General features: G+C 39.7%; 1 protein-coding gene across 2 annotated transcripts; it reads right to left on the reverse strand.

Moving 5' to 3' along the window:
- Window positions 1–7: 7 nt before the first annotated feature.
- Window positions 8–20,266, reverse strand: LOC147200621 (sodium channel and clathrin linker 1-like). 2 transcript variants are annotated; one of them, XM_086120826.1, is made up of 22 exons: window positions 20,206–20,266; window positions 19,845–19,893; window positions 19,691–19,758; window positions 19,156–19,208; window positions 18,938–19,010; window positions 18,299–18,354; window positions 15,428–15,563; window positions 14,623–14,745; window positions 13,699–13,764; window positions 13,316–13,386; window positions 13,037–13,127; window positions 11,563–11,654; window positions 10,132–10,309; window positions 7,961–8,059; window positions 6,416–6,487; window positions 6,215–6,289; window positions 5,628–5,770; window positions 4,707–4,899; window positions 3,625–3,821; window positions 2,781–2,859; window positions 2,398–2,493; window positions 8–1,448 (listed from the first exon to the last, which is right to left on the reverse strand). In XM_086120826.1, the coding sequence occupies exons 2-22, from the start codon at window positions 19,876–19,878 to the stop codon at window positions 1,344–1,346; spliced, it is 2,100 nt and encodes a 699-aa protein (XP_085976952.1). In that variant the 5' UTR covers window positions 19,879–19,893; window positions 20,206–20,266; the 3' UTR covers window positions 8–1,343. The 2 variants fall into 2 exon arrangements, with proteins under 2 accessions (XP_085976952.1, XP_085976953.1); XM_086120827.1 differs by having other exon boundaries at window positions 20,150–20,231.
- Window positions 20,267–20,294: the final 28 nt, after the last annotated feature.

The raw sequence follows: 20,294 nt of genomic DNA on the forward strand, positions 1-20,294 counted from the left end.
CTTAAAATCAGTGTTCAGCAACGATTTATACATTTTACTATCAACGCCAAAAAAGTTACATTTAAATCACAATGTTATTGTGAACACTCCTTTCTCGGGGCATTACGTATATCATCATAGTGTTAAGACAAGCATACCTTTGCGTTTCAGGATGAGTCTATAAAACCGTCAAGTATCGCGTCAGCATTACGCCAGCAGCTCACGTTTACAGTCTCCTAGCAACGTCAGGTTTTCCCAACAAGCACTGCAGACAACCCGCCGTATAAAGGCCTCAGTACAGTACGAGCAGGAGCCCCTCTCTAGTCCTCAACCACTTGTACCTTTTAAAAGAAGTTTGGCCAACTGCATAAATGACAAAATTACACTCCCTCCCTGTACTTCATCAGTTAGGGAACGTGTGTACTGTCCTTAAAAAACAAAAAGAAAGTCAATGACAACAGTAGTAAAAGTATTGATTCATATTAAAACATTGATTCATATTAAATACATAAAAAAGAGAATAAGAAAAAAAAGTCCAAATTCTGAAATATCCCAACATCCAGTAGTAAATATACATTTTTATTGTCTATTGTATACAATACCAGAAAACAACACAAAATAACAAACAATGCTGAATTAGCCGATAAATTAGCTTCAGTACACATACACTGGGCCCCACAAATAAGGGCCGGCTGCGCCGTGAATAAGAATAATCTGCGACAGCTACTGAAATGTTTTTGGTCATCTTGGCCAAAAAAACCTTATCAGAATTTGATTGAATCAATCAATGAATAAAAACTAATGTCACCCATTCGAAAAGGGAAACTGATCATTCGAAAATGAGGGTGTCAGTGGCATCATGAATATGTTCATTTTGTCAATTGGAACATTTCTGAAAAGAAAAAAAAACATCAGTATAAAACATGGAAATACTGTGGGTAAAAGTTACACATGAAGTGAAATAAAAGACCTAACAATGGCAACGACACAACATTTGATACAGATTAACCAGTGCAAATCGTTTTTCTATTCAAATGACACAAATGACTGTATATAAAATAGATTTGCATAAAGACAAACTATTAAACAGATATACAATTGTAAAGAACACATCACACGATCTCAATGCCATTGAGACAATACATCCTGTGAAGTGTTCCATATTAAAAGCTTGAATGCCCCAAAATACCAAATATTTACACTATGTATACGGGGAGGACAATCTTCATTCAAAACCACATGAATTAAAAACTGATGTCTGTTATGTTCTCAATCATCCATTGACATACACATGTTGATGTTATGGCAATACATACTGTATAAATGATTTGTGTAAGTTTAGGATCTGGAGAGCAAACACATTTTTACTTCGGGTCCAATAAATCCATGGAAAGTGCTGTTGGCTCAAGGAAGTGCTGCTTTGGCTCAAGGAAGTACGTTTTTCTTTGCTTGGAAGCCATAACTGTAATCTGTTAGGGGGAACAGATCAAAAACATTACCGGTACTATTTGCACAAACTCACCATTTTTTAACATTTAAAATTGTTCTCTGACATGCTGCTGGAAACAAAAACAAGGGCACATATGTCGGTCACAATTGATTCGTACCTGCACAACCACAGTACTCAAGATGTAGTGAGGGTAAGGTTGCAGTATCACACTGTCACCATGACGACTATGTGCTTAACATGAGTTGTATAAAGGGACGGAGCGAAATGACAGATCGAGGTGGCAATGGCCACCTCTCGTCACTGTGCCCCATAAACCCCCCCTTTTCTGCCATTTTCACATGAATGCAGTATTCTTTAATATTAACTCCATATTCATAGTATAAATGGGCAATTGAACTGAATGTAAATTCTAAAACAATCAGTCGCAAGTTAAGGACATTGCTTTCTTACAGTCAACATCAATCAAAATCATTATTTTCACACCACAGCAAGCAAACATGGCTGAGTAGTAATTGTTTATCATACCATCCACAGTCAAGGTTTCATGAAACAAAGTGTACACATTTGCACACACACTCACAATACAAACAAGAACAAACCAAAGTAAACAGCAATATTTTGAATTGTGAAGAATTAAGCGATTTTTGTGTCGTGCTTTTTAGATATGATTTGAATGAATGAGCCTTGAAGTCGGCGATGAGGCAGTACACAAAATCAAAGCAACGGCAAATAAAATGCCATTTCCTAGTAAATGAAGCTCAGCAAAACACGGCTTTTCATTTTGACTTGTTTCCGCTTGATTATGTGCATTGTTCTAGATTTGTGTGAATTCTATTTCATGAAACCCTGATCCGATGGTGTTATAAAGAATGACACACACACGCGTGCTCGGCGACCCATGACTGAAGTGTTGTGCCACCCTGGCCTCCCCATTAAAAAAAAAAATCCGGCTTTGCCCCTGGTTGTACCTGTTGTGAAGCAGTTGTTGCACGTTGCTCGACATCATTCAGTCGTCTTTGGAGGCGACTGGCCTTCTCTTGATACTCTGTTAACTGTCTCTTATACTGCACAAACACAACATAAAGACTTCAATTACACTGAGACGATCATGGTCTCATTACAGTAACAACATTCTCAAAAACCGTGCACTAAAATTAGCTTCTCTTGTTGTGCAAGTGTAACCACAGTGCATCTGGAAAGTATTCACAGCGTTTCACTTTTTCCACATTTTATGATAGAGCAGGGCTGTCAAACCTCGGTGCTCAAAGGCCGCTGTCCGGTGTTTAAAGGATAGCCTACAATATGCGATACCTTTGACACCAAAAAACAACAATTTGTGTGTTTTACACACCTCTTCAATCATTTTGAGATTGTTTCCGAGCTGATGCTCTAACTCATGTGACCTCTGCTTGTGTTGATTTAGCTCGGCCCTGAAAAACAAAAGAAGCCGTCATGACACCTCACAGAACTGCATCGATAACGGGACCTGTGGATTTAAGTGACAGATCTCTCTTTCGCTCTCTTCCCTTCTGTAGTTTTAATTATGGCTACACGATTTTGGAAAAAACTTGATATGCAACATGAGTGCCAAATATTGCAGGATCGATATTATTGCAATATTTAACATAATGTACCGAAATAAATGACATTTTTATCTCATGAAAGAAGTTATTTTTTGGGTATGCAGCAATTTCTTTTTTTTTTAATGTATATATTATTTATTATGATTTATTTAGAGTGATAAATACCCCTACATAGTGTTCTAATATTTAGTAATAATTACAAAAATAATACACTCAATCTGGAAGCATCTTTCGAGACCCTCCAGAACACTGTGTAAATCACAATTAAACATTTAAAACTGAATTATACAGAAGTAAGAAAATTGGATTAAAAATAATAACAAAAAGAAGAAGAATTAAAATGACAAAGTGCCATGACAGTGATTTGATGGAGATGCGCATTATGGTTGCATCTGATTAGTCAAAGTCAGTAAAAAGCATATCATTCCATAAGTATTCAGTTATTGCATGTTTTTCCGCTATATTGAGCAGCACTAGTTTAGACTACGATAATGCATATTAGTCGTCAGGCGTCCATTCTAGTTTGTGATCAAAGCGACTGACAGTGGAGAAGCTGTGCTACGGTCCTTAAAATATTTTGTTAATTCAATCGGTCAGTTCATTGGTTCTTACTTCATATTTTTCATTTTAATTTCAAAGGCTTGGGCCATGTTCTTTCCCTCGTCTTTCCAACGCTGAATACTTTTGTTCTGCGCAGTGAGAAGGCGCATCAGATCAGCACTTGAGTTGCGGCTGCTCTCCTCCAGGTCACTCATCTGTGCACTAAGAGTCTTCTCTTTGAGGCTGTACTCATGTTCCATCTGTGACACCTGGAAAAGGACAGCACAGTAAACAGTTTTGGCACAAAATGCTCTTATTCCCCTCAATTCAAGGGCAAACTTTCATCTTTCAGCCCAGGAGTGCCCCAAAATCTACTTTTCAGTTCAGTGCCACCATTGCAAACCCACACAGCTTTTCCAGCCTGCAATAGCGCACAATACTTTTTCTTGTCATACAATGCAATCCCTCTCTGAGCTACTCCCGGCACACGCGCGAATGCACGCACATGCATGGTGCATGATGACGAGCAATAGCCGTAACTAACATTAACGAAACAGGAAAAAATAAAACGGGTATGAGAAGGTCAAGCTCTGATTTTGAAAAAAAGGAAATTAATGTCCACCATAGAGGGAGACGGAGGCAGACAAGCACTTCTGTCACATGTAAAATCATCCGTATCGTCGCTTGCGTGTACCACTTTAAAATGCCGCTCCACATTACCTTTCTTTTGCCAATGTGATTGTCGTACTGCAGATCAAACGAGCAAGGTTTGAATGAGAATAAACAAAAAATAATTATCTTAACAACTCTGATCTGATCGTAGGTGCAAGTGACTGTGGACTGCGAACAACTTACGGTATTGTGGTGCAGGTCACACACCACAGTAGGGTTAAAGGTGAAAAAATTTATTTTAAATATATTTTTGGAACATGAGACTGATGGAGTGTGCAGGCTGCAGTGTACACTAACATCAAATACAGAAGAAAATTAACACACAAACACATTCGAATAAACCAAACTCCTTGTGGTTGATTTGGCACTACCATAATCCACGATCTACCAGTCAACCATGATCGACTGGCTGGGCACTCCTGTTGTAACTTCTGTAGCATTAAATAAAGATGTACTGTATGATTTATTTTCTTCTCCTTTACCTGTTGTTTGGCCTTCTTTTGAGCAAGCAAGGAGGCCTTGCGCAGTTCATCCATTTCCCTGCGGATCTGAAAGTTCTCTTGCTGCAGTTGGAGTCGCTCGTCACTGATTTTGACGCAGTCCTCTCTTGCTGCGGCCAAACAACCCTTCAGCCGCTGCACTTCTTCTTGACTACGGGACAATTCTTCATTATAGCTATAATGAGAAATATGGAACAATGGCGGAGAATAATTAGACAAAGTGTGGTATAACTAATTCAGGGGTGACCGGCATGGTGTCTGGAGGGGCCAAGTAGCCCCAAAACAAACTCATGGGTAGCCACGGGCCTTTTCTTAAAACAAACAAACAAACAAACAAACCTTAAAATAACTTCATCAAATAAAATTGATTACAATTATTTAATTTTGACTGAACTACTTGGTAAACTTGTTAGCATGTCCTTTATGCTATAGTCATGTTCTCAGTTCGTTGTTTATGCGATATGCAACGTTATATATATATTATCGTACACTTATTCAGCCTGCTGTTCTCTATTTTTATTTTTATTTGCCTTTCAAGATGACATGTCTGTTCTCGGTGTTGGATTTTATCAAATTTATTTCTCCCAAAAATTTGACTTATATAAGTTATTTTCTTCTTTTATTATGCATTTTATGGCTGGTGCGACTGACACTCAAGCGCGACTTATACTCTAGGAAATACAGTGATGTCATTTGAGCAAATGTGTTATTTCAGAAGCGTGTATCCAATTGGAAGCCTTTCACATTAATCAGAACCCAAGATGTAGCGCTCGGCTTCAAAAAGAGTGGCGATCCCTGAACTACATGGTCAGAATGATTCTGGCTGAGTAACAGCCCTGCAAATTACAGGAAGTTAGTAACAATTGGGAGGAAAGGCCTGAACTGTTCAAGTATTCCACTTACCCCATTTCCATCTTTTTTAGTTTGCTTTGTGTACTTTGTAAAGTGATGCTTATTTCATCTTTCATCCTCTCTGCAGTGAGACACCTCTGGTGAAGGACATCAAATTTCCCAAGCTCTGGTTCTGACCGACCCTCCTTAACCACCTAGTCACAAAAAGCAACAACAAAAACATCATCATCAACCTCTTGGTTGTAGATGATGAGGATGGTGGTGATGGCTTATAAAGGCCACAAGCATAATTAAACATCGTAAGAAAGGTGGGACTGACTTAAGCATCATTTCAGTGCAAATATATAGGGATGTAATGACAATGGTAATATCGGTTTATTAAAATTGTGACGATACCGTCGTTGCCATGTTAGATTATTAAAAGCGGCTCATCAATGTAAAAAAAAAAACATTACAGTATTTGTTGCCCACTTCAGCCGAATACAGACTTGTGAACTACAAAGTACATTGACCATTGGGTCAAAGAGCCAATAGGAAGACATGACAATCAAATGACAGGTCTCGCCAATTTCTTTGTCATTGCTGTTATGTACAAAAACACAAGATGGAGCCCTTTTTTTACATTCCTACAAATATACCTTTGCCAGTTCCTCCTCTAAAGCTTTTCTCTCTCGCTTAGACCTCTCATTCTGAGATTCTTTTTCTGCACACTCCTGCAAACAGGCGGGGAATGTAACAACAACAACCAATCAGTTAGTAGGATAAGCAGAGTAGTCAAGACTGAATGGGACTCAAAGGTGATTTGGAAATATATTTCTGTTTGTGGGGCGGACTTTTACCAGTTGCATTAAAGACAGCTCCTCGGCCATACGACGGAGTTCAACATTGCACTGCTTGCGTATGTTATCCACCTGTTTAACATAAATGTGTTATGCAGCTCCAAAACAGCATATACTGTACAACGGCAATTCATGGTCACACAGTAAATCATATTGTAGACAGTTTGTGATTTAATTCTCTTACAAATGTTCTAATTTAAAGACATTTTTTAGTGGGCTTTACTATTTACAAAGTGTAGCTGTCCTATCAAATACAGGGCAGAAACTTCAGATGAAAAAAATTGAATTGAATTGAATTGAATTTTATTGTCAAATGTGCTGTACGTATGTGTAACATACAGCACAGATGAAATTTCTTCCCTCTCAACATAAAATAAGAGGAGCCGCTGCGGGTGTCCGCGCCGTCATCAAAAGAAAAGTTAACAAAAAAATGACAAAATAATACAAGACAACACATGAGACACAGACGATCGTGCAATCTTAACCACTTTCCTGCATACAGTTTGTTGTCTGAAGCAGTTATAGATGAAAGAGGAGCGAATCAGAGTGTCCTTTTCGCCAGTGGATCGAAGACGTCATGCTGCAATGTGCACACGTCTGCTACAAGCTAAGCTTGAAAGCAACAAGAAGCTGTTGCTTCTTTCCTTCGCTGATTGAAATCCTATATACAGTAGTAACACTGTGTTAAATATTATATTACATTTCTACTATTACTATTTCTAGTAAGAGTAAATTCCATAATTGTGACGTCAGCCTATTCTTGCAACACTGGCACAATTGTTACCCTGAGTTCTGAAAATACAAACAATCCTTTTGGTTTGATTTTGGCGTCGGTGAAATTGACCATATCAATGCAATACCCTCCCAAATCTAATATCTTTTTTTTCCCTTTGCAGAGCAGTTTTGCGAATCAGACTTCATTTGAAGAGCAACTTTATGTCATTTTTTTTTTTAAGTTGGATGGTAATGCACTTTTCAAATACACCACACAGATAAAAGGCAAATTATTTAAGAGGCACACAGGCAAGAATGACATTATGCGCCAGGCCAATTTAACCCCAGCTCATGCTAACGTTAGTGCATGTCCATCGGTAGCAGCAGGACTTAAACTTAACCAAAAAATGAGCACTACCACACATTAAATGGCAATGCCACTCACCTCACACTGGAAAAGGCACATGAAAAACTATTTTCAAACACAAACACCTTCAAAAGGATGAAAATCTCTTCATAGCCCCACTCTTAAATTGCTGAACAACCAGCTCAACGCGTGGGTCATTCTCTGTCTCTCTTTCCCCACTCGCTCGACCACAACATCTTAACAGCTCACTATCCAGTCACACAAAATGTTATCAGGATTAACAAATTCGACAGTTTGAAACAAACATTTTTTGAACATATTGAGAATCTATCTTCATTTATCTGCTGGCACAGCAGAGAAAAAAAGGTTTTCTGAATGAGGGTACAAAGAGTACATCATAGAAATGTCAGCAGAGATAATCCCGCTGCAGTTTTGCTACAGTGACCGTTCAGAAATACCCTCACCTCTTTTCTGGTGCGGACAGCAGCATCGTCAATCAGCTGTGCAATAACCTTCTTTGTCTTCTCAAGTTCCTCCATCATCTGCTTCTCTCTTAAGAGAGCCTAAGTACAAAAAGCACATAGCTTTGATGTGAAGACTGTTCCAAATTCATCAAAGCAAAGCAAGTTTATTTGTAGAGCACATTTTATGTACAAGACAATTCAAAGTTCTTTACGTAAAACATGAAAAGCATTTTAGAAAAAGAAAAAAAATGTTAGACGTTGCAAAAATAAACTAAATCCATTAGATTTAAATGATTATAATGTTAATAAAAAATAGCATGAAAATGGGGATTAAAATAAGAGAATAAAGTGTAGTGTCATGAGAATGCTGCAGTCAACAATGTTTTCAGCCCTGGTTTAAATGAACTGACGGTTTGAGCAGAACTCAGGTATTCAAGGAGTTTGGCTCATAGGTGAGGAACAAAGTAACTAAATGCTGCTTCAGTTTTTGGTCCTGGCAACACAAAAGAGACCTGTCACAGACGACTTGAGGAGTCTGGGTGATTGGAAGAGTACTACACATTAGCATGTATTTTGGTCCGAGACCATTTAAAGATTTATCGACCAACAGCAAGAATTTAAAATATATTCTTTGAATCACAGAACGACAGTGTACCATATTTTCCGCACTAAAAGGTGCACTGGATTATGAGGCGCACCTTCAATGAATGGCCTATCTTGTAATTTTTTTTATATATTGGACGCACTGAATTATAAAACGCAATCTACAATGCATCCACTAGATGGAGCTACGCTCCTTCCGTTCGACTTGAGAGGCGTTCATGACCGCCTCCGAAAAATGTAAATTAACGATTACTTCAATGAAACTACGAAAATTGAAAATAATGCATCAAAACACAAAATCAAGCGAGAAAAATCACAAAATAAATTCTATAGCCCCCCTACAGAATTAATTTTGGCATTTCTTTGAGTGTAGCTCCAACAGAAAAATCTGATGTCAGTAAAATGTAGGAGACTGGACTGTCTCAGAAGTGTTTTGTTATTTATTCCTTTGTTGTGTACTGTATTCACAAACGAGGAAAAAATAAATTCTGTAGGGGGGCTATTGAATTTATTTTGCGATTTCCTCGCTTGATTTTCTGTTTTGATGCATTATTTTCAATTTTCGTAGTTTCATTGAAGGAATCGTTAATTTACGTTTTTCGGAGGCGGTGATGAACACCTCTCGAGTCGAACGGAAGAAGAGAAGGCATGGAGACGAACAAAGACGTACCTGTATTTGTTGAGACTGTGAAAACCATTAATAAAGTGTGCGTTTTAAAAAACAACACTACAGTTCTCCTTTTTTCGGAGCTGCAACAAAAACTGAATAAAGCAGCGATACAGTTCACTGAACCAACAGCAAGTTATAACATTGTAAGCATGTCTCCAGCAAGGAGCCATCTTGCTTGGGGTTGACATATTACTGTAATGACCATACACAAGGCGCACCGGACATTAAGGCGCACAGTGAGCTTTTAAGAAAATGGAAGACTTTCCGGTGCGCCTTATAGTGCGGAAAATACGGTAATGATTTCTGGACAGGTTTGGATCAGCTCCAGCTCCAGCTGCCTGACTGATTTATTTATTTATTTTCAATTGGATACCATTACAGTAATCTAGCCTACTGAAAATAAAAGCATAAACACATTTTTCTGTCTTGTTCAGACAGAAAACCCATCATTTGCGCTACTTTTTCGAGGGCGAGTAGGCAGAATTCGAAATAGCTTTTAAGTGTTTCTTAAAATTTGGGTACAAGTCAATAATCACTCCAAGATGTGTGGCTTGATTAGTTCAGTGTTAATATGACCGCTGAATCTGTACATTCCCTTTTTGGGGTAACAACTGGATCAAGCCTGCTACCCATTTACTTCACCAGACTGTAGATTTCTCGTGGCTTCCAACTAAAGGTGCTGTGTGTGAGTGATTTAACGCAGGAAGATATAAATTCCATGAAATAAAAAATTGGAGTTCAATACTTCTGTCTGACATTCATCTTTCCATCAGAGACCCAAATGTCTTCATTATTCAATAAAACAACGGAATTGAGCTTGCGATTTTTTTACTTTTGGAGGAGGGGACTGTACATACACCTGCAACATTCTTGGTAGTGATGAAAGAGCACAAATTACCTCATTCTTCTGCAGTACTGCCTCTTCAGCCATCTGCACACTCTCTCGAACTTTGTCCAGCGCATCATATTTCTCTTGCTCCAAGGTCGTACATCTGGCCTTCAGGTTCCCTGACATTTGCTCCCACATACTTTGCTCTCCTCGAACATCATCTGCCGCTTGGGATGTTGTTTTGAGCCTCAGCAAATGAAACACACACACACGCACACGCACACACGCACGCATATAAAAAAACTGATGGTGAACTGTACAAATGACCTAGACTATGGATGGATCTACTTGTATAGCAGAGGTGCCCGAGTCTGGTCCTCGAGAGCCTGTTTTATGGCTCCCTTTTCCAGCACAATTGAATCCTGAAATGATCAGGATTGTTCTCAAGCTTCTGCAAAGCTTGTTGATGAGCTTGCTGAGCATGTGTGCTGGAGTAGGGAGACATCTAAAACAGGCTGGACAGGGGCTCTTGAGGACCAGACTTTGGCGCCCCTCATATACTGCATATATTGTAGTACAGAGGTGCCCATACTTAAAATGACCAAGGTCAAATGATTATTTATGAATTCACTAAAAATATACTTTGGATTCTTTATATGTACAATATTGAGGGCCGTGGAAAAAGTATTTGCTCCCTTCCTTACTTCTGTGTTCTTTGCAATAGTTATCACACACAAATGTTTCAGTTCATTACACCAAACTGAATATCACACAGAGGCAATACAAAATGCAGTTATTAAATGCTAATTTATTTTATTCAGACACAAAACAAATCCAAATCTACCTGTCCTTATGTGAAAAAGTAATTGATTTCTGAAACGTTCACTGCAATAGTTGAAATAAAGCGCTTGCACTAATTGGTGATGAGTCTTGCTCATCGCTGTGGAGGAATATTGGTCCTCTCGTCTTTGCAGTTTTATTTTTTTGGTGCCTCAATAAATTAAATTGGCAAACTGTATATTTTATTTCCTTGGGTAGTCTCTGTGTGATATTAAAGGAACTGAAACCTTTGTATGTGACAAATATGCAAAGAACATAGATATCAAGGGGGGGGTGGGAAATACTATTTCACAGCACTGTATATTGGTGTAACTTGCATAGCTGAATGAACCTCTATTTATACATGACGCGGTATGCAATACGTATATGATTGTATGTTAATCAGATGACAAATTTCACAACGGCTCGGCGGGAGTCTAAAATTATTTTTTTTCTTAAATTCAGTGCCGTTGACAGGCAGCTATTTCAAAAACATAAAAGTGTGAGGGCTCGGAGTGATTGAGTTGACGCCATGAGAGATACCAACACTCCCTTCGCGAGGTACCAGTCCAATAGCTCATGATCTACTTAATGAGCACCCCTGCTGTAGTAGAAATTCTCAAGCAATAGAGTTCATGAAAGGAGACATTTCAAGTGAAGCTACAGTTCTTTTGTACTCACCTGGTCTCTTTCTGACAGATGGTCGACTGAAGCTGTTGAATTCGTCTCTCTGCTGCTTCCTCTCGGCTGCGAGCCTCGATGAGATCTTCCTCCTGGATGCATACAGTATGTGTACGGTTTATTACAACAGGCTCACTTATCTAGCTACCTTATTCCGCTTATCCGGGTTATGTCGCAAGGCAACAGCTGAAGCAGTTTCCTCTCCCTGGTAACTTTGCCAGCTCTTCTTGGAAGTCATAGGACTGGCAAATGTATCACTGTTGTATTAATATCTAGATATGAACATTCAAGGTTCATATCGACAGTGAAAATTATATCAGTCAACTGTGGACTTTCCACACTCGCGCTGCATGTACCGCTCAGGCCTACCAACCGCATAACTTCTTTCAAGTTTGAGAGACACACTCCCGTTTGTGGGTATGTCTCTCTCTCTCCCGCAGCACACACACATGAAAAACATTTTCAAATTTTAAGCGAGCGAGACTCAGCCATGCACCGCCAAGCCGCAGAAATAGAGTACAGACAGTCCACATTTAGTGTTTTACAAAAATACTGAAAGGGGCAGTCAACCCCAAATTAGCTGGAGGTGGCTGCCATGCAATTTTTAATGTAGGAAAAACTCTAAACTATCAGGGCAGATAATCTCCTTTCTATCAGCCTTGACAAAATAGTGGCATCCTTTACATGAATATATAAGTATGTACAGTCATGTCAAATCATATGCCCAAAAGTCTAAATCAGGGGTGCCCGTTACATCGATCATGATCGACCAGTAGATCAGGGACTGGTCGCAAATCGATCCGAGGGGTGGAGAGGAAAAAAAAAAAAAAAGACATTTGTGTCTCTGTGCATGTTACTAATGTATTTTTGTGTCAATGCACACTGCACCCTAATCATTCTATCAGTCTCACTTTCACAAAAAGTATTTAAAAAGAAACTAAAATAAAGCGGGTCATCTTTAACCTACGCGACGTGTGATTGCGTCACCGGAAGTTGTGAGCGCTCAGCAGTCTGCAGTTGCAGCTTGTGAACAAAGTTGTTGCGCTATATCTTTTATCGTTATCATTCTTCTCATTCAGTTTGTTTTGTACAATTCAGAGGGGACGGGCAAAGAATCGGAAAATGGAGGGCCGAGAGAAGCGTTTAAAAGGCTACGCGTGAGCTACGATCGTTAACAGGCTGCAAAAGTGTGTCGCACGCTTCAGCGTCATGCTGTTGCTCCATCATGGCATGCGTGTTTACGTGTGTGCGTGCGTATGCGCGCGTGCGGAGTAACGGGTCGATCCCGGGAGGTTGGTTGATCGAAAAGTAGATCTTCGGTCAAAAAAGTTTGGGCACCCCGGTCTAAATCATTGAATGTGTGTAAAACGACAGTCTTAATGATCCTCCACAAGTGGAAATAATAATAAAACAGATGTTTCGGCAAGTCCACTGAAGAACAAATTATCATATTCTAAAATATGTATTTGTTCACCTGTCGCTTTAGCTGGTGCTGAACTAACTGAAGCTGTTTGTTCATTTCTTCCACTTTGGTTGTGGCTGTCCCCAAATCGCCTTTGGTCGTTCTACAACACAATACCGAGAGAACAATTCAGTCAATAGTTACTTTTCCGAATCATTATACCCAATTAGTACTCTATAACAGCCATAATAGATATTGCTGGATCCTGAACCTATCAACCGTCGCCAGAACATAGTCGTGAATGATGAACTTCTGTGATAGGCATTGTAAATCAAAAAGTTATTTAGTTACCTGAGCTGGCTGTGTAGCCCCTCCATCTCCATACTCTGCTCTGTTACCGTTTTTATAAGCTGTTGATTGGTCTGTGTGTGACAAGAGACACAAGTTTGCCATTTGTGGAGCATTGTTCTTGTTGTACTCTTTGACTCAAAACAAACTGTTGAAACATTCTAAATGAATTTACAACAATGTTACTGTTCTCTCATGAGAGCGTAAACATGAGAGCCCGATCTTTGTCCTCATTAAAAATACATTAGATAAGTATTGTGTTACTCTCACTTCATCCGACTCCAGTTAAGGTTCTATACGTACCTGTATACAGTTTGTGTACAGGTCCATACATGTGAGAGCTACGAAACATGCAGAAGTACTATCTTGGTCTCACCATTACATACCATATGTAGTTCCTGGTTGGTCACTTGGAGTTGGTGTGTCTGCTGGTGGTTAACTACAATTTGATCCTGCGACAATAAAAGCAGTTTGTATTTGCCTCATAATTTCAATCAGGTAAGATCAAAATCTTTCAATAATCTGAATTAGTACCAAGGGTGGGTCGAGACATGCATGTATAAGGGGGCAGGCACAAATCTTAAGGGTTCCCGTGATAGGTTCCCGCTAAAAATGAAACCCAGGAGCGAGCACAATGAGTTTAAAAAAAAAAACGTCTTTGGAAAGGGGAAAAGGCCCAGCCAGGTGACCGAAGAGAAGCCTACAACTTTCAAGAAATAGACAGTATCAGGAGTCCGACTTCAAATACGGATTTATCTCAATGGGAGATTCCCACGCAACAAACCCACTCTGCATAATATGCAGCGTTGGTGAGTCGTATTTTTCATTCATTTTGCGGTGTATCTTATTTTGAAGGCACCTTGAAACGTTACAATAGCGACCAAAGAATGTTGCGACCAGATAGGACGCTCTTCGTGTCATGATTCGTGTTTATTATTATGTTTCGAAAATACTACAGTTTTCATGGCGGTGATATTATATTATTTTGTTGTATTTAAAGGCCTTGAAAATATTGTCTGACATTAAACCGGTCCGTGGGGCAAAAAAAGGTTGGGGACCACTGCTGTAATCAACTGAAAAAAAGAGTAATAAGCATGAAATTAAGACAGTAAGAAGCAGAGGAGAGAGGCACGTGTTAGTAAAAATATGTGGAATAGAATATATTTTGGGGGATTTAGTATGGGTGGGCTCAACATTTATTTAAGGGAGCCAAGCTCCTTCTTGCTCCTGCCCTGATTTGTACTATGATATCGGTGCTGTATCGAAATACAGCACCAAACAAATTTGCTGTTAAAGTCTATGAGGAGTACCTTGAGCTGCTGTTCCTTAGCATCAGCACTCTGCCTATCAATGAGGTTTTTCTGGTAGAACTCCTGGAGACGATCAAGCTCCAGTGCTGCTGTCTGCCACAACTCCATGGCTTGCATCCGCTCCTACTCAAATACACAGAACACATTCAAACCCATGAAACATTTGAAGGGAAAGGGTCATCAACCATACAACATTAAAAATAATTGTGAGTTTCGACTATACAGGCACTTCATCCATCCATCTTCTTCCACTTTTCCAGGGTCGATTCGTGGGGACACCATCTTAAGGGGGGTAGCCCAGATTTCCCTCTCGCCAGCCATCTCATCCAGATCTTCCGGGAAGGTTCTGAGGCATTCTCAGGGCAATGGGGAGACCTCCTGGGGAGGACTCCCCAGGACATCTGATACCTCATCGAGCTGGCATCCTGATCAGATGCCCGAACAACCTCAGATGGCTCATCTCAAAGCAGATGAACAGCAACTCTACTCTGAGCCCCTCCTGGATGACCGAGCTTGTCAAACTATCTCTAAAGGAGAGTCGGCACATCTTGCAGAGTAAACTCTGGCCACATAGGTGAGGTACGAATGCAGATCAACCGCTCAATCAAGACTGTAGATGCAACAGGCAGCTGGACATAAACTGCGCATAACAAGAGAGCTGCACATGTGAAACATTAACTGGAACCTCAAACGCTTCCTTCAAATCGAAACCATATTACTTGAATTCCTTTCTGTTTCAAAAACGAGCAAAACATATCCGGTACTAGTCAAAACAGGGAGTGATCACATATGAAAGTATGAAGACCTGTTCCGAAAGCTTGACTTGTTCTTGGAGATTTTTAACCACTGCTTCCTCCTCCAAAATGCTCATCTCCACTCCAGGGATGTTTGAGGCTGACTGAAGCTGCTTCTCAACCGATTCCCTCATTTCTGCATGCAGCCTGCCAGGTGAGTGAAAATAATATCAAACATTTCACAAAGCACTTGTCTAGATTACAATCAAATACAGTATGAGTATTGTCATGTAAATATTGTCGACCAACATTCATCAGTAAAATTACTGAAATTACTGCAGATTTGAAGGAATGTTTATGCTGCAATGGATATCTACTACATACAAAACTGTTCAATTGCCAGCATTTTGGGAATGCAAAAAAATCGCGACCAAGCAAAATCATTTCAGGAGACAGAGCTCTAACTTTTCCATTGGCAGCACTGGTACAACCAACCATCACAGTTGGTTGCACAAGCACATGTTTCAGTCACACTCTTTTATTTTTTTTCCTTTGTGGCGGTGGGGTGGACAGCTCTGATTGGCTCCAGAGCGTTCGCAAACCCAAGAAAGGAAAAGCGGTTTCGAGAATAGATTGATGAATAAATTGATGCTGTACTTAAATTAACAGCAGCATAACTTTGATCCGCTACAGCTCTTGTGGCAGCTCCTCCTACTAAACCGCTTCCGCTGGGAGAATCACAGTTTAAGATTGTGCCTGGGATCTTAATCCATCAATTCTAGTCCCACAACACCGATAGGTCGAAGGTTGGGTAAGGCTTTTTTGAGTTGGCACCATATGCATGCCTTATAAATGAAACAAGCACAGACAGGATGTCTGTATTTATTAATATGCATGCATTGGATTCTAAATGTGAGACTGCTATTGTTCATCTCTAGAGCTTTTTAACCAGCAATATGGACACACCTTCTGCGTGGACATGTTCAATCTCAATTTGGCATAACAACAATAACACAAATACAGCGCATCATGAAAGTATTCACAGCGTTTCACTATGTCCATTTTGGGGGGGGGGGGTGTTATTACCCGTCATACCTAAATGGAATAAATAAAATTGTCCCCCTCAAACCATAATGACAATGTGGGGAAAAAAAATTGAATTTTTTTGATAATTACTTAAAAATAAAATATGTAAATAAGTCTTCACAGCATTTGGTCAAGATTTTGTTATTGGACCTTTGGCAGTATTTACAGCCTGAAGTCTTTTTGAAGATGATACCACAAGCTCGGCACACCTACAGTATGTTTGAGCAGTTTCGCCCATTACTCTTTGCAGCACCTCTCGAGCGCCATCAAGTTGGATAGGGAGCAAAGGTACACAGCCATTTTTAGATATCTCCAGAATTAATCAATCAGATATAGGTTAGGGCTCTGGCTAAGCCACTCAAGGACATTCACAGAGTTGTCCTGAGGGCCACGTTGCTGGAAGTAAAACTTTCGCCACAGTCGGAGCCCCCTGACCACTCCCGGAGGTTTTCATCCAGGATGTCGCTGTACATTGCCGAATTCATCTTTCTTGCTGAAAAACATCCCCACGGCTAGATGGTGCCACCATTGTGCTTCACTGTAGGGATATTGTAGGGAGAGTATTAGCTCGGTAATGAGCAGTGCCTGGTTTCCTCCAAACATGAGTCCTGGCATTCAAGAACCAAAAGTTTTATCCTTGTCTCATCAGACCAGAAGATTTTCTTTCTCATGGTCTTGAGAGTCTTTCAGGTGCCTTTTGGCAAACTCCAGGGGGGCTGCCATGTGTGCATTACTAAGGAGTCGCGTATATTCATGATATATTTGGGTATGTTTCAATGATTGTTTCATAGCATTCTTTAGCGTCTTTAAGCTGTATTATTTAAGCCTTTAAAAAAGATTACTTCGGTGTCGTAACTGTTTTGTGTGCTAGATTTTTGCAGTCCAATCTTTCTTAATTTTTAACATTTGACATTTTCTGGGCTATATATCTTCTTCAAGCCCTTAGTTATAGATGGTCATAACCTGACGCACAAAAAACATGTTTGCTGTGACTTAAAAAGAAAATCAATGATGATTAACAATAAGTAGATAAAACACAATATTTAATGTGAAATATTTTATAAGGCAAGAACGCATTGATTTCAACACATGTATTAATGGAATATGTAGTATGGCTATTGGGCCAACATGAGTAAACCTTTGAGGGGCCTGACAGTTACTAGGGGTGTGACCCCCAAAATCGATTCACTCAACTATTGGGATTTTATATGCCAAGATTCAATAAATCGATGTCAAAGTTCACAATCGATGTTCATGATTTTTCAAAAAGCAATGGTGAAGCTACCACTTACCACTACTCAGTTACATTGTGGCCCCACGCCATTGGCGATAATGTCGAACCCTGCCCACCTTCTGCCCCGATTGCTCAGTTTAGATGGCCGACCAGCTCTATAGGAAGAATCCTCCTGGTTATGAACTTTTACATTTATGGATGGATGGAGGCCACTGTGCTCCCTTTAAAGCAGCACAAACATTTCTGTAGCCTTCTCCAGATTCATGCCTCAAGAAATCCACTATCACAGGCGGATAATGATAGCTGTGAGAAACTTAGGGATGCACCTGATACAAAATTTTGAGCTTTGTGGCAAAGACTGTGAATACCTATGTACATGTAATTTCCTTGTTTTTTTTGTTTGTTTGTTTTGTTTATGTACATAAATTAGCAGAAATGTAAAAAAATAAAAATAAATAAATACATTCACATTGTCGTCATGGGGTATTGTGTGTTGAATTTTGAGGGGGAAACTTAATTTATTCCAATTTGGAATGAGGCTGCAACATAAAAGATGGAAAAAGTGAAGTGCTGCGAATAATTTCCAGTTGCACTGTATCAGGCACCAAAAGAAGCCAGATACCTTTCATTTTCCTGGACAACAATTTCCAACTTTTCTTTGAAATCTGTCATGGACACCTGAAGACAAGAATTCAAGTACATGAAGCCAAAGTACATGAATCTCATAATTCAACAATACTTTAACAAGAAAACGGTTTTATATGAGCAGAGAAGAAAAATAAATAAATAAAAAACAAAAACAGATGAAAACTAAATCTCATCCTGTAAAATCGCAAATCCTTTAAAAATGTTCCACATGTCCATCACCTTTATAAAATATTGAAACACAAAAATCTTGAATAATAAATTTTAGTACAGTGAGTGTTCCAAGCACCTGTAAAAACTCTGTAATAGACAATGATGTGAACAAAATTGAGAAGGGGCCTGGAAATAAATGTCAGCTAAACTCGACATCTTTAGTCAGATCACTCAAATCTAAATAAGAGATGAATTAACCTAATCACATGTAGTTTTGTCACTTGGATACATGTCACTGGGATACAGTAAGATACCAGTACATAAAAAGAAAAATACTGTCCTTTGATCAGCTACAATATAATTTCAACTTTGTCATTTAAATTGATGACTAAAGAGGTAAGTTATATTTTTCCATAACTTTGACTGCCTCGTTTTGTTAATTCACTCATCTTGTGGTTTTCACCTGGTATTTCTGCAGCTGTTGAGACATTTCATCAATGTGGCGATCATACTCGGCTATTAGCGGAGCCATTATACTGGAATACAGAAAAATAATCTGTAATTATAATTTTTGAGTCATACATTCCAACCATCAAGACATAACAATTTACAAATCTCAATGATTTGTTCCAAAATTGTGTCTAAAATGTACAATGAGACGACGTGACTGTTGTGTCAGACCTCCGATCAGAGAGCCAGGGAGCATCAAACTCTGTCTTGTTTGCATCTTCAACCTGCGGGGGGAAGAGAGTTTGGTAAGAGGGTGGTATGTCGTACTCACGTATCATCCATCCATCCATTTTCCGAACCGCTTGATCCTCACTAGGGTCGCGGGGGGTGCTGGAGCCTATCCCAGCCGTCTCCGGGCAGTAGGCGGGGGACACCCTGAATCAGTTGCCAGCCAATCACAGGGCACACAGAGGCGAACAACCATCCACGCCCACACTCACACCTAGGGACAATTTAGAGCGTCCAATCAGCCTGCCATGCATGTTTTTGGAATGTGGGAGGAAACCGGAGCACCCGGAGAAAACCCACGCAGGCCCGTATCAGACAGACTGAATTCAAGCATACGAGCACATTTTATGCATCGTGAAATCTCTCCTCCACACATCAGCCCCCCCCCCCGACTTAAACTATATTGTTCACTAAATAATCTATTAGTAAAGTGAAGTGAAATATAAAAAAATAACATGTTTATTTTTTGCGTGTATACCTGAGATGGTTTGGTCCGTGCATTCCCCTCACGTTGATACCGACTGAGAGAAGAATTGAGCCTACGGACTGAGAACACAAACTGCTGCAGTTTTTCCTCTTAAAATATCCAGACTCATTTCCCGTTCACTATGATTCATTTTCAGTTTACCTACCTTGATCACGAAGATATTCGACCTCAGTTTCCATGTTGGTTGGTACACCCTAGACCGAGGCAAATAAAATCACGCAAGCGCACCAAACGGACCCAGGATCAACATGAGCATTGCTTTTGTTTCGAGCATACGAAGCACGACCAGGCTTGCGAACTATCAACTTTAAAAAGTGTATCGAGAGAAGACCGGCGCTAGCTAATTCTTCTTATACAGTTGATAACACAGGAAGCACGCTAATCAACGTCCGCTAGCAATTGGTTAGCTAAAGTAGCCAAAATATTACATTCAATGCGGTAATTGATTACCTTTTACAGTTTGACAACTGTTGTTTTAACGATTATGATAAAACTGAGAGCATTACTTTTGAGAGGTGCGCCGTCCGTTTTGAAGACAACAAGCAGCAGCCAATGACAGCTAAGCTGTGCACCATATTAATTGTTCCGATGTGTA

This window comes from Hippocampus guttulatus, chromosome 9, assembly GCF_054856545.1.
Source record: "Hippocampus guttulatus isolate MCC_2025c chromosome 9, RoL_Hgut_1.0, whole genome shotgun sequence".
Taxonomy (NCBI): domain Eukaryota; kingdom Metazoa; phylum Chordata; class Actinopteri; order Syngnathiformes; family Syngnathidae; genus Hippocampus; species Hippocampus guttulatus.